General features: G+C 33.2%; 1 protein-coding gene and 1 long non-coding RNA gene across 2 annotated transcripts; one reads left to right on the forward strand and one right to left on the reverse strand.

Moving 5' to 3' along the window:
* The first annotated feature begins 2,945 nt into the window (after positions 1-2,945).
* On the forward strand, positions 2,946-14,736 carry LOC115988512 (putative leucine-rich repeat receptor-like serine/threonine-protein kinase At2g19230). The gene is made up of 13 exons (XM_031112083.1): positions 2,946-3,087; positions 6,379-6,922; positions 7,410-7,894; positions 8,859-8,991; positions 9,354-9,425; positions 9,744-9,815; positions 9,904-9,984; positions 10,266-10,423; positions 11,814-12,019; positions 12,148-12,274; positions 12,825-12,887; positions 12,993-13,182; positions 13,583-14,736. Exons 1-13 carry the CDS (start codon positions 2,964-2,966, stop codon positions 14,013-14,015), a joined length of 2,688 nt encoding a protein of 895 aa, XP_030967943.1. The 5' UTR covers positions 2,946-2,963; the 3' UTR covers positions 14,016-14,736.
* Positions 10,549-15,007, reverse strand: LOC115988515. The gene is made up of 3 exons (XR_004091539.1): positions 14,745-15,007; positions 11,933-11,997; positions 10,549-11,499 (listed from the first exon to the last, which is right to left on the reverse strand). It is a non-coding gene; the product is annotated as an uncharacterized LOC115988515 (long non-coding RNA).
* Positions 15,008-15,624: the final 617 nt, after the last annotated feature.

The following is a 15,624-nucleotide window of genomic DNA, read 5'->3' on the forward strand; positions in this document are numbered from 1 at the left end:
ATAATTAATCTAATTGACAACTTGACTTTAAAACTAGTTAATAAAAGTTTTAATAAGGGTCGAAAATAAACGGTTATAGACGTCTTCCAATTGTAAAATGCATTCGGATTGGTTTTCACCAATATGAAAAAATCTTCTTCGACTATGTTTTAGCTGTGGTTTAGTCACTCATGAAACATCCACATGTCCATCCCTTCCTCACATGCATCCAGATGACTATACCCTTTCTCAATTTTCTGTCTCCCCCCCCCCCCCCCTCAAATTTGGGGTATATTTTTCCATTTGAGGCTTCTAAATTCCCAAATTTGAGGTATATTTTCATATTTGAGATATACTTTTGTAAATGAAAGCTGTTAATCATATAATTATTGAAATTACAACAAATGTTATAGATTTTCATTTTTCCTAAGAGTCAAATAACATAAAATATTTTTTTAACCTATTCCAAAATCACAATCAAACCAAAACACAAGCAAAACTAGTCAAATCTTTAACCCAAAAAAAAATTTTCTTTTTTGGGAAAACGTTTTTCGTCAAGCAAACGCGTAGACAATATGAACACAACCAAATAAACGGGCTCAAAATTTCATTAATGTATATGTCGTTGACTGTTGACTTACCCGAAAGAGTTTAATAGTCTTTATCAGTCCACACCCAAAGTTCTGTTCACGGAACTTGCCTTGCATTTCATTGGAGCCAATGACCTAAATCATGTACAGGTAACATTTAAAAGACCCTTATTGTGTGAGGGTTGGCTTTGATTTTGGTCTACCTACTTTATTGGGAGTACTTTTCAAAAGCTGACCGTCAAAATTTTTAGGTAGCTAGATTATATCAGTCTGCCGTGCCTTACACGAGGGACTGACCAAATCAAACTTTAAATAACATTCATCTAAATGCTCATATTCACCTCTAGAAAGAAAAGCTTGATTTATAATTGGATAATAATTTTATTTGAATAAAGTTAGTTAGGAGGAAAGTTCCTTCAACCTACAACACACAATAACTTAAAAAATTATTCATTTGTACTTATATATGACATGCTTAATAGTGATATGACTTGTTCAAATAATATAAATACATATAGATGATCTTATGAACCACTATGTAATGTGTTTGGAGGAAAAATTTGTTCAATTTCTTTTGTGTGTTGTTAACAGTCATGGTTGCTCTATTAGCATAGGTTATGGATATTAAATGTTGAGTTACGAATTGGAATGCACTTTTACAAAAGGAAAAAGCAAAAAATCAGAAAATGTACATCCCCCCCACCCCCCCCGCCCCACCAAATTGGTTTCTTGTTAAAACACAAAAACTCTTTGAAGTTTTAAGCAAAAAACATAACCCATGTAATGTTGTTTTATGTTTACATTAAACATCCATTAAAATAAAATGATGAATTGCTCATATGATAACAAATTAATGAATTGTTCATATGATGTCACATGCCTATATTTAGAGTTATATTTTCATAAGAAACAATACCACATGGGGGCTTTGTGTTACACTCTAATTAAAGCCCTAAGGGGTTCAATATTATACAATTAGCAGTTTACACCAAAAAAAAAAAAAAAAAAACTATCAATACAAAGTGAATCCTCTAAATTTTTTGGGTAATTCCACCATGGGATTCCCAAAAATTGTCCATTATTTCATCCGTATTGAAATGACTTGATTAAATTTTACCAAGGCATCAACATTTAAATAGATGCTGACATTCTCAATTTTGGTAATTATTTAAACTATGATGATATAGGAAAATTTATTTTACTTGTTTGAAAATGAATGTATAAGATTTTATAAATCCCACAGTAGAGCTACCCTAAAAATTTTAGATCTTAATCCCCTATTAATGATTCACAATTGGTCACGCTGTATAGTAAATATAAACAATTGAAGGTGGTTTTCTTTTTCTTTTTTTTTCTTAATATTTAAAAAAAATAAAGGGGAAAGTTAATCTTAACCCTATTCTTTAAAAAGTAACAAATTAACTTCAATCCATTTTAGTAGAATGACATTTTCTTAGGGTTTTTTATTTTTATAGACGGAAGTTTAACTTATTACTTTTTGAAATTTCAAAGTTTAATAAGATTTAATTTGTTATGTCATTAAATTAATATAGATAAAGAATCAATGTTATGTCTTGTATTGTAAGCCTGTTTAAAAAACTCTATACATTACATTTGTATTTATGTCTTCTAATAAGTATTACTATTTCCTCAAAAAAAAAAAAAAAAATGTTATGTCATGTGGCTAAAGGTAAGGTTTTCTGCCATGAGTTTCAATTAGTTTAATTAATTGGTAAAATCTTTTATTTTCAAATAAGAGATCTTACTTTAAATTTGCTCTACATAAATAATAATAATAATAATAATAATAATAATAATAAATAAATAAGAAGAAAAGACCCTCATTAATTTCTAGACCTAATAGTAACGAGCAATCATCATGAAATAAGTCACAAATTTCAATTCCAATCCTTTCGCCCCACCTACAACAACAAGAATAAATTAAATGAAAATTTTATTTAATAATGCAAAAAGTTTTTTCTCCAAATACCCATTACGTAACGATTTATAAAACTATTTATGTGCACGATTCACTAAATTACATGACTATTTAAGTAAGTTATATGACTAAAAAGTAAACAAAAATATTCTTTTGAGTCACCATGTGGTGAGTTGGAAGGTAAACTCAATCCTTTAATAGTAGGAATAATAACTTATAACAAAGAATAAGTCAAATTTCTTATAAAAAAAAAAAAAAAGAATAAGTCAAATTTTGGCTTCTCGACATGTGGGGCTCATATATGTCAATGCGGTCTTATGTTACTACTCACTAGTCACTCTTCTAAATAAACGAGAGCAAGTCAATTGCTAGTTCCATATATATGTGCCTTGCACTCTCGTACGTCTAATATAACAAATACTAGCATGAGCAAAAGTTTGCTGCGAAAGACCAAAATGAATAGCGCATCAAATCTAAAAGCGCGGCTCCTCTTTGTTTTAGCCTTAACTTTTGTTGGCAACTCAAGACTAGCTGCAGGAAATAATCAGAACGCTGGAAGAAAACTTGATGAAATTCCCGGTGAGTACCTCTTCGAATTTTGGTCAACCAACATTTCTTTCTTCTTCTTCTTTGGTGCTTGCCAAGTTGTTGTGCATATATGCATGCTTTCTTGTAGATCTTAGTCTCTTACAAAGGAGCGAGTAATTCATGTGTTGTAGAGAAGGTTGCTGTGCTTTCATAGTTTATACAGCCTTCTTTTTTTACTCGAGCTTTGTTCTTTTTAGAAACTGTATTCCTATGATCAAAATTACTCCACTTCTTTTTCTTCTTTTTTTGTTCTTTGTTCTTTTTTTTACTCGCTTTGTTCCCTCTTAACCTCAAGTTGACTTGAAAGTCTGAAGCATAAATGACTCCGCTTGTCCTTTTGCCTTTTTTTATACAATATCAAGTAAGAGAATGTAACCGTGTTTGCGATTATTACCAATAGATTTGGACGTGAGTGTTATTTAAATACTTGAATTTTTTAGCTTGTTTATGACAAGTCGTACATATTCTGTTAGTACCTTTTCTTTTTAAACGCTTGTGCTGGCGTTTTTTATGTAGCTCTCGTGCATTGTTCAGACCTGTCAGTACGAATTTTAGCAAATTATTTTTAGAATTGAGTCCTACAGTACTATTCACAAACTTAAAAATTATTTTTCTACAATATTTTTAATTTTCAATAATAAATAGTATCCAAATAGACTTTAAGTATATTAGCTTTAATAAGGATGTCAAGTAAAAGAAGTGAATATTACACTTTATTTTATGATTGGATAAAACTTTTAAAAAGTTCTCTTCAAATAAAATACTACCAAGTCATATATATATATATATATATATATATATAATTTGATAATTTGGAGGTGCAAGTAAATACTACTACAGTACAAACATAAACTATTTTACAATATTTTTACAAACTATTAAGTTGGCAAATTCTTATTAGTTCTAATCTGGCTAACATCATATTTTTACTTACTAATAATTATTTGAAAAATATTAAAACCATATCAGCAGTTTGTAAAAATGTTATAAAATAGTTTGTGTCTGTAGCATTATTCGGTTCAAGTTGAACTAAATTGGTGCCTTATCCTACATTTTTAAGAAAGCTAAATCCACACAATCACACACTCCCTAATCAAAATATTTTTTTATAAGAAAAAAAAAATGAAAAAAATGAAAAAAGACAAGGAATTTCCGCCATGAAGCCATCTAAAAACTTCCTGACCAGAGCGAAGAAGTTGCACATTCGAGTCTAGGATACAATACAAAGACCGAGACCATGTTTTTAGTTCTCACCCAAACTCTCACCACCTCTTCCTCTTCTTCTTTCTTCTAAGGCTCACGATTCTTCCATTCTCTCTCTATTTCTTTGACTGGAGTTTGAGATTGTTTCTTATTTTTCGATCAAAGTCTTTGCATAGGTTTATGTGTACAAATTTTTCTGGCATCTTCAAATTTAGTTTTGGTGAGGATTTATTTTGAATACAGAATTTTCTTTTAGTTCTTTTGGAGAAGCGTTGCAGTGGGTTACGATTTCCTGATATTGGGCTGTACACATGGGTACCTATTGGGCCCAAGCATATGGCCCGATTCCAAGAATGACTTATAACTTATTGCTATATTTTTTATTTCACTATCTTTTTTGAATATCTTGAATTCATTGTGAAAAATTGGGAGAACAGGATTTTATCCATTTCAGTTAAAATAGAGATAATTCATTTTATGCTTAATATTTTATTTCTTAGATTTGATTGTAAGTAAAATCCCACTCATTTAAAATTCATCTAGCTGGGGACCAACCCCATTACCCATTGGTCAACACACTCTAGATGCCACCAATCCAGCTGGAGGATGATGTTTTTAGTACCATCTCCTACTTCAAACTTAAAGAATTGCCTAGCCTCATTCCTTTATTTGAGCAAAGTTCCCCAACTCTAAAGTGTTTTGTTGTGGAATTTTAACATTCCAAAAGTACATTACCCTACAAGAGAACCTCATGGACCAATGCAACCCAAAGAGAACCAACTTCAGCAAAAAAGTTCCAAATGTGTTTCATAACAGCAACCCCGTTCCATTCTCCAGCCCTTCTTAGTACCAATTCACACCTTCCTTTTTTGGAGTACACAATTGCTTCCAGGAGACTTTTTAAAGTTGGCACACACATGCTCTTTTTGAACGTTTTTTTTTTTATTTTTTCAATTTTTTATTTGGAAAAGTTAATGGTTGCCCGAGTATTGGTTGAAATATTTTTAAAAAAATTTTATAGGAAAAGAAAAATATAATTGATTTTTTAACAGCTTTTTATATTTTTTTTATAAAAGTGATATTAAATTTTTTTTTCAAATTGTCCATTAACAAATGCCCTAATAGTACATGTTAACCAAACTTTTTTTTCTCAATGATGCGTACTTATTATTGTACCAGACTATCAAAGTCAATGTTTGACGCATTTGTAAGAAATCTTGTCAAGACAAACGTTTAAGTTCAAGATATTGCCCAATCGATATTGTAATGTTTTTTGTCCAATGGAAAAGCATTGCAATTTCCAAAATGTTATGAATAGCAATTTTTTTCAAACATGTTTCCATGTTCAGAACTGCTTTTAAAGTCATCTAGGATATCTTAATGTTATTATTTGTTAATTTGTTAGCATGCATGCAACGACCCCTATGCACAGCATTGTGCAGTTAAGATTGATTCCAGAGGTTCATTCACTTATCTTTTGATTCTTTTCATTAGTATAGCTGCCCATGTGCGTGTTCAATTCATCATTTTTTTTCCTCGGTCACTATTGCCTCAGCATTTTAATGTTTCTCAAGCTTTAATACAACTTGTCTGTTCAATTGTATGTCTCTTTGACTAGAGAGTCACTATGTTCCTCAATCCGTGTAAATTTGTTAAACACAACTAGGCGGTTCAGGAAGTTGTTCTATCAAATGAATAATTAATTCCTATTCACTTGTGTAATAGGCTGGTAGCTTTTAATTAGTAAACACTAAACGCTACAATTTTGGTATAAAAAAAAGGTTAACATCTGAAACTTTAAACAAATCGAAACCAACGTTTTGGCTTTCACATACATATACAGTTTTGTCTTAGCATGGGAGTTCACAAGGCCACAAAAAGTTAGGTGTTGCAACTTGCAACAACATTGTCTCACCCATGTTTGGAGCTTAAGCTTTTTGAAAATTTGTGTCTTAGGAATTTTGGTTATTTTATCACTGAAAAACATAGGGTGTTCTGAAACTCATTGGTACCTTATTTGTGGAGACTATAGATTGCTTATGTCTAATTAACTCCCTCTTTCTTTTTCAAAATTTCAAGGTTTCATTAGCATTGATTGTGGCAGCAATGAAGATTACATTGATGAGGATACCAAAATCCCTTACATATCAGATAAAGGATTGATAGACACTGGAATAGTTAAGACGGTGTCCTCTGATTCACCTGCAAATCTTCGACGGAATGCCAAGAACTTGAGAAGTTTTCCCCAGGGAACAAGGAATTGTTACACCCTGAGACCAGAGCAAGGCAAAAACAATAATTATTTGATCAGGGCAATATTCGTTTATGGGAATTACGATGGTGAAAACCAGATACCGGAATTCGACCTACATCTTGGGGTTAATGAATGGACAACAGTGAATTTAACAAATGCTGGTCCACATGGTTTCTATTATGACGTTATTCATGTCCCCTTGACGGATTACATAGATGTGTGTCTAATAAACACTGGCCGCGGGGTACCCTTCATTTCATCATTGGAACTGCGGCATTTGGGAAATTCCATTTATCAAACTCAAGGCGGGGCACTTACAAAAAGAATGGGATATGACATTGGCAGGAACAGTTCTGACTTCAGCGTCAGGTGAATCTTTTATACCTTCCTGAGCTAGAAACAAATAAATTCAACAATTTTCTGGATCTCATATTTGATTTCATGTTCATTTATCTTGCATTTTTACAACCGAACTTTTCTCTATCACTGAATATTCATCTTCAATGGCATGGCTAGAACTTAATCCATTGCATACGAAGAAAATTATTGAACTTATTCCATTGCATATGAAAAAAAAAATTATTGCATGCCTTTCATTTTACAATAACTTTTACATCACTCAGGATTATCACATTTCTGTTATATGCTCTCAAACTTATATGTCAAGAAAAGTGAGCTCACACCCCTGATGCATTTAGTAAATTTTCCATGGTGACAGTATTTTAAGTTTCTAGTTAATTTGTTCATGTTCATAAACTACAAAAGCACTTGAATGCCTACTTACATAAATAATATATGTGGTTGTTCTAGTACCATCCAACAAAAATATGATCTCTCCTTTTCTCTCTATTTTTAGGTATCCAAAAGATACCTATGATCGCATTTGGCAACCTGTACTATTTGATGGATGGATCCCAATTACAACAGGCTCAACCATTTACAGTGAGAGCAGTGAGAACCCTTATAATTTACCAGATGTAGTATTGAGGACTGCTGCCAAAACACAGAACTCAAGCTTGCCCTTGAGCTTATACTGGAGTCCTCCAGATTCTCTTTCAAAATACTATGTTTACTTTCACTTTGTTGAGATTGAGAAGCTTGAAGCTGGCCAGCAGAGGGAACTGAAAATTGATTTGAACGGTGAGCGCGACCTGACAGAATCTGTTAAACTGGATTACCTAAAACCACAAACCATAGCCCAAAACGATCCGCCAATTAGTGGAGAGCGGATTCACTTTTCAATATCTGCAGCTAAGGGAACTAAGCTTCCTCCAATCCTCAATGCTGTTGAGATTTTTGTGTTGAAAGATCTCCCAAATAAACCGACTGCCACAGATGATGGTATGTCTTCTTCTCTTTTCTATCTTCCTTGCAAGGATTATGCTCAGTTTGCTGCTAACTTATATGAATAAGAGATACTTTAACTGCTGATACAATACCGCTTTAAAATATCGGTGATGGTCCTTTCAATAACTAAGAAGACAGAGCCATCAAGAAGAAGAGTTTTCCGTATGAGCCTTTGTTCATTGCCAAAATAGAAAATGAAATTTTTTTGTCTAGCAGTTTTAGTTGAGAAATCCTTGTTATACAACCTTTATCCGAACCACAACACTTTTTGGCCATGTCAATACTTTTGTCATCTATCAGTATCAATGAAATCTGTGTTTTTGTTTTTTTTCCAAAAAAGTTAAAATAAACAAGTCTCTCCATTTTGTCATTAAATTTTTGTCATCTATCAATTAAATTTTGTCATTAAACAAGTCTCTTTAGGCTTAAAATTTTTGAAAATCATTAAATTTCCCTCACATATATAGATATATTGTCAATTTTAATAGTTTTATAAATTTAATATCTATATTTAGGCTTTAATTAATTATTAAATTAATTATGATGTCATCACGGTTCGACCTCGGTTCAACCTCGGTTCGACCTCAAAAACCTTAAACCTCTCCCTTTTACGGTCCAATGAACGGTCCGGGTCTGAAAACCTTGCATAGAATAGGGTGATACAAGTTCGTTAATTTACTGTGAAAGAAATCTTCAAATTATTTCACAGATTTGATGAAATGGCATGGTATCATGACTTGCATTGTTGCTGGCCACCATAGAATTTTCTGTTGGAAGTTCACTTTGAACATCATATATGCTACAATCTGGCAATTCATCATCATAGCAAAGGCATATATGTTCAATTTTCTGCAAATGTTGGATCTACCTGTCACTTTTCATCTTTCTATATGATTTTGTATTACGAATTCACCCAACTTTCTCATTCCCACGTTCTTTTTGAATAAAAAAATTATAGTTGAGGCTATCACAGACATCAAGAAACTTTACAATGTGACTAGAAACTGGCAAGGCGATCCATGTGTCCCAAGTGAATACTCTTGGGATGGCTTGAACTGCAGTGGTGACAATCATCCAAGGATCATCTCACTGTAAGTGCACTTCCAAAACATCAAAACTTTTGGTGACTCATGTTGTAATATTTCAATCAATATATCATCTTATAGGAAAAACTCTACCTTAACTTGGAGGATCACATAAAATGGACCCTGATATTAACTGATATGAAAATATGATGCATCATTTTAGGACATTTGACAATGGAACAAACTCCTTTCATATGCAATAAAAAAAAATGTTCTGTCATGCCTTCTGATATTTGATTGAAATTATTTAATTTTCACGGAATGTTCAAACACAGAACCTCTCCAAAAATGAGAAAAATCTTGTTTGAAATGTAAATTATCTTTCAAAAAATTGCAACAATTTTTCCTTCTTTCTTAATGACAAGCAGGAACTTGAGCTCAAGCAATTTGACAGGGGAGATTGCAACTTCGATCTCCAATCTCAAGGCAATGCAGTCCTTGTGAGTTCTAATTTAAATTGTGATTGATGTTTAACATTCAGTTAATATAAAATAGTCCCAACTAGACACCGGCAGGTCAAGCAACTCCATCTGCTAGGTTGAGATTACCAATCGGCAGATAGATGGTGGATCCCTTAATTACCAAAGGATTCAATGCTTGGAGAGTGTATTTGTGGGATTTAATGCCAGGGATTTTTAATTGAAAAATGCTATATGCAAGTCCTGCAATTTCATATCAATTTTTCAAAAAGAAAACAGTTTTTCATCTTAACATATGTGGATATGTTATTCTCAAAATCATGCTAACTACTGTTTCAGGGATTTATCATACAATGACTTAACTGGGCCACTGCCAGAATTTTTGTCAGAACTACCGAATTTGAACACCCTGTAAGTTGTTGAGCTTTGATCTTGGTATTACAAACATAACTTTTTGGGGAAGGAAATTGAGGTGATCTGCATAACAATATCTTTGCAGTATTTTAAGTGGGAACAACCTCACAGGTTCAGTTCCTGAGGCTCTTCTGCAGAAATTTAGGGATGGGAAATTGGCCTTGAGGTTAGCTTATCTTCCTTTCTCCAATATTTTAATTTACTTAATAATTCTAAGTTCATTTTGTCACTTACCTGTGTTTTCCATCTTTTCCCTTTATAACTGCTTTTTATACGGCCAAAAAAAAAAAAAAGGTAAGTAAATGTTGTTCACTGATATGTACAATAGATGTCATTTATATTTTAAACATCAATTTGTATTGCATGATGACTGCACTATCTATCCATGTAGATTATGTTTAAGGACTAACTTACCATGGCTTATTACCTTTATGCATTTTATGCAAGTGTTGGCGAAAATCCAGATCTTTGTCCATCAGTTCCATGCAAGAGAAAGAAGAAAAAGGAGGTTGTTGTTCCAATTGTTGCATCATCTATAGCAGCAGTCCTGGTCCTTCTGTTCATCTTTAGTGCTTTGGTTATCTATAGAAGGAAAAGAAAAGGAGGTACTTCTTTCTTTATTTTCTGCTTGTGTAATCATTATCACTTTTCACTGAAGTGAGATCGTTTACAAGAGATGTATCACCCAATCCCAGCTAGTCCTATTTTTCCTTTGATACACCAAAGCCTTTAAGAAAGTTATGAAAGATATGTATAGAAATTCAAGAAAATAAAGCGAACGCCTAATTAGATTTCAACCCTGGCCATTGTGGCCAATCACATAATCAAGAGTCAAGACAGTAAATTATGCAATTGATCAACAATTTTGAATACATCCATGGACCATTCAACATGTGAGCAAGTGGTAAGTGCACTCATTCTCTTCATGCAATTCTTGGGTATGAATCCTGCTTGAGTAATGTTTCAGTTGTCCTGTACCTTACTTTATGGTTTAAGTGGGATGTATTTTTCTCAGGATTGGCATCCTGGGACTGTAATGGTAACCTTTTTGCTCGACCAAAGACAAAATATTAATAACAGTAATAATTACATCCATGGGAAAGTAGGCAAGCTTTCAGTACTCATGTAAGATCTCCAGATACACAAAAATGCAGCCACAACTCCACCAATTTCCTATATATGCTTTGACACACCAGGTCCATACCTATAGTCACCTAGCATTGCCAAAAAATTAAATAGGTAAATAACAATCCAACTACTGTGCCACAGAATCTGAGATTATCAACCGTAGTCTTCATGGAGTTCACTGTCCTATAGAATTAAAAATATTATTACCCTCTATACACCAAAACCATGTCATCCCAAGCCCCTGCTGTTTTGTTAAAGAACCTGTTCCAGTCATCTTCAATTCATGATATTCAGAATGATAAAGCCAGCAAACTTAGGCAGGTCACTTCATACAATCTTGAACCCATGCTGACCTTATAAAATTGGACAAAGATAGATGAAATGAAAAAGATAGATGAGCATGCAATCTAGGACTTCCTTTAGCTTTATCCGTAGAAGGCTAAAATGTCGCTGCAGATGGATTCAGTGGCCCAAGCCCATGAGTTTATTTGCATCTACTGTCTGGGATAGTAGACTCTGGATTTAACCTTCAACATACTGTGTGAGATGAAATCTATTTGTGGACACAAACATGAGGGATTTAGAACATAAACTATACATATTCCCCCACATCCCTCAAAAAAAATTTTAATGGGCAAATTATAGCTTACTCACATTTGGTTTGGTCGAAATTTAAGTTGCTTACCTATGGTTTGAAATTTGACGTTTTACCCACCTAAAATTAGCTCAGTTAGATTTCTGTAACCCATGGGTTAAATCACAAGTAAGCAACTTAAATTTTAGCCAAATCACAGTTAGGAAGGTTGTAATTTGCCCTTTTTTAATAGATTGTGCATGTTATAATTGTGAAAATCTTCCTTGTTGTAGATATGGTTAACAAATCCAACATCAAATCAAAGAATCAACAGTATAGCTACTCAGAAGTTGTGAGCATAACTAATAACTTTAGAACCATCATTGGAGGAGGAGGATTTGGAAAAGTGTACCTTGGCAAACTGAAAGATGAAACTCAAGTTGCTGTTAAGTTGCTCTCTGCTTCTTCAAACCAAGGCTATAAGGAATTTCAAGCAGAGGTTAGATTGGACATTGCAGCCAATCTTTTCAACCACTTGAGTATTTAATTTTAAATAGAAACTCTGATTATATCATGCAGCTAAAAGTTTTTCATCCAATTAAATTGTTGAATTGGTTTGAAATACAGGCACAACTTTTAATGATAGTTCATCATAAAAACTTGGTTTCTCTTGTTGGATACTGTGATGAGGGTGCAAAAAAGGCACTCATATATGAGTATATGGCTAATGGCAATCTGCTCCAGCATTTATCAGGTATTTAGTTATTTACTGGTTACCATTTGTGTCCAAAGGCTCTTTATCATATGACCCTTTATAAGTTATTTCTGTCAAATCAAAAGCAAGATTTAGTATAGGGCAAGGCTTGGATAGAGCACCATAACTGCATTCAGTTGGCTTTGAGTAAGACCAGGGCACCTTACAGGTGCAGCTCATGCCAAGTAAGTGTCAAGTATTTCCCAGTGGGCAATCCCATCTTGCCTGCTATTATCATGCAACACAACGACCACGGCCTATGAAACTGTAACCAAGTCTTGCCCCTTAGAGGCCCAACTAATCTGTTCATGATACACTGATTCAAAACAAAAGACCAACCAAAAAGGGGAGGGTGAGGTGCCAAGCCAATCTAATCTTCATATAATTGAAGTGCTATTTCTATTTCATACAATTAGGATTAGCTGATTAGGAATGTTTAGTTTGACTAACAGCTTACAAATTTTATTAATTTTCTTTACATGATAGGGAAATCAGAGCTAATTTTTATAACAACCCAGCTAAAAGATAAATTGATATGTTTTGGCTGCAGTGACGAACACAAATGTATTAACTTGGAACGAGAGAATTCATATTGCAGTGGATGCAGCACATGGTTTGCAAACAAATTGATTACATGATTATTCATCTACTATATATATATATATATATCTTTTTTTAATTTGAAATGGTTTGCAATGGTTTTCTAATGGAGTTGCAGGGTTGGAGTATCTACATAATGGTTGCAAGCCACCTATAATTCATAGAGATTTGAAGCCCTCCAACATTTTATTAAATGAACACATGCAAGCCAAGATAGCTGATTTTGGGCTGTCTAGAGCCTTTGCAACTGAAAATGACTCTCATGTGTCAACTCGCCCAGCTGGTACATTAGGATACGTTGATCCTGAGTAAGTGTTTGCAATTGAAGCAAGAACGTATTTAACTTTTCAAGTATCACGTATATACGTTTAAATGAAATCTGTACATAATAAGGATCACATCATTCAATTTTAAGTTCCCAATGCATTTAAAACCTATCAAAGATACGAATTTCTTTTAATAGCACAAAATTTGTGAAATTTTGCGATTTTTAATTACATACTATTATAATTTCGATGCTTGGCTCACATTCTACACCAGTGGAAGTTGTCATAAGCATAAGAGTGCCAACAACTATTATTTAAGGTTCAAGCAATTAACCATTTAATCACCAAGTACAACTAGGATATAATGGAAGTAATTACTAGAAAAATTACATCAACTTACGAGTTTCTAGCATTGATCTATTCACTTGTGTTTTACATGCAGATTTCAATCATCTGGAAACTTTAATAAGAAAAGTGATGTCTATAGCTTTGGGATTATTTTGTTTGAGCTAATCACTGGCCGCACTGCAATAGTACGAGGCCCTGTGAGAAACAATCACATACTTGACTGGGTTAATCCTTTGATTGAAAGGGGTGATGTTCAAAACATTATTGATCCAAGATTAGAAGGAGAATTCAATAGTACTTCTGCCTGGAAAGCTATAGAGATAGCCATGTCATGCATACCATCATATGCTATCCAAAGGCCAGACATGAGTTATGTGTTGGCAGAACTTAAAGAATGTTTAGCTCTGGAGATGGCTCATGAAAGAACTCAAAGGATGGCAACTGAGGGCAATTTAACAACTTCAAACATTCCATTTAAAATAACCCATTTGAAGTATGAATCAGATATTGTGCCTCATAGTAGGTAGAATTTTATTTTTGGATATTTGATAGTTGGGGAGGGCGCATTAGAACTTGGACATTTTTGTTGAAAACACTAAAAAGTGTCAATTGAGTTATAAAGCTTGTGACCCATATTAGGTAGTCATCAAATAAAAGACTAGTGGTCAGTTGTTCTTTGTATGCTATATGACAAGTTTGCATTAGTATTTGACGAACTTTCCTATATCCTTGTTTTGTCTCTTGTTCAATGAAAGTATGAGCGTGTATTATATAACTTGTTTCATATATTTTCTAATGGACAAGTAAATTATAATTATGCATAATTTATATTCTGCATGTGCTTAAGGGTTTAATTTTTTTAAGAAACATTGTTATGTAATAACAAGTACATTATAATCAAGGACGGAGCTACAGTTTGACATTGTGGGGCAATGGCCCCCCCTGATATTTTGAAAAAATATATATTATATATATAATGAGCTTGATTTAAAAGTTAGGCTCAAGAAAAATTAAACCTGGCCCCCTCCAAAATCTTGGCCCTTTAAACCAAAAAAAAGCTCAAACAATAACACAGATCAGCCCCAAACTCTTGCACTCTAAACCCAAAATGGCCCAAACAACACCATAAATTAGCTCAAATAAAATCAATTTCAGCCTAAACAATATTAAAAATTTTAATAAAATAGTAATAAGTAAGCCCATTTTTAGACTTAATTGATTCTCAAAAAAAAAAAAAAAAAAAAAAACCCAAATACCAGTTGAAGGGAGAGTCGAAGAGAATCTGCAGGCTGATGCCTCATCACCATCGCCATCGCCAGCAGCCACGCATTTACACTTCGCTCATTCACCGTTGCCAGTCAGATCTCCATTATCATTGCAAGTATTTCTTTCTTCTCTCTTTGCATTTTGCAACGCTTGACTCTCTAGCCAGCGAGTCAGTGACTCATTTGATTTTTCTCTTTTACTCCATACGCATTTATGCGTTTTGTCTATCTCTTGGAATCTTTTTACATACTGATTTATGTGTTTTGACTTTTGTATCTCTTAGTCTAAGAGACTGTCTTTTATGTGGACTATATTTTTCTATTGAGATATGCTGTAAAATTGTGTGGTGTCAATAGTGGGACTGTGGGAAGTTGGCAGAAGCAGTTGATTGGATAACACTATTGGTAGTGGGGTAACAGTTGCTGTGGGGCAATGGGCAAGTGTGGCTGAATAATTAAACAAAAACAAAGACAGAACAATTCTGCTGAAATTGAAAATTGAAAATTGAAAATTGAAAACATTGTAGTAAAATAATTTTTTAAATATGTAAATAGTGTCGTGAGATCCATTTTTAATATTTTTTAATGTATGAACAATACTGCTACAGTGATAAACAGTAACAAAACAGTATATAAACAGTAAAAATTGTCTCTAAACAGTAAAATCTTCTCTCCTTAAACGCGTGAAAGCGAAAAAAGGGAAAAAAAAAAAAAAAAAAAAAAGGTGGACGCAGGATTCAGCAAACGCTGAATCCAAATCCACGCAAAATGTCACACAAACTCAACTAAATAAATTGTGACACTTACCCACATTTAGTGACTCATAGTGCTATAACTAGCTAATAAATTGATAATATATAAATTCATAAAT

The sequence above is a fragment of the Quercus lobata genome, chromosome 5 (assembly GCF_001633185.2).
Source record: "Quercus lobata isolate SW786 chromosome 5, ValleyOak3.0 Primary Assembly, whole genome shotgun sequence".
Classification (NCBI taxonomy): Eukaryota; Viridiplantae; Streptophyta; class Magnoliopsida; order Fagales; family Fagaceae; genus Quercus; species Quercus lobata.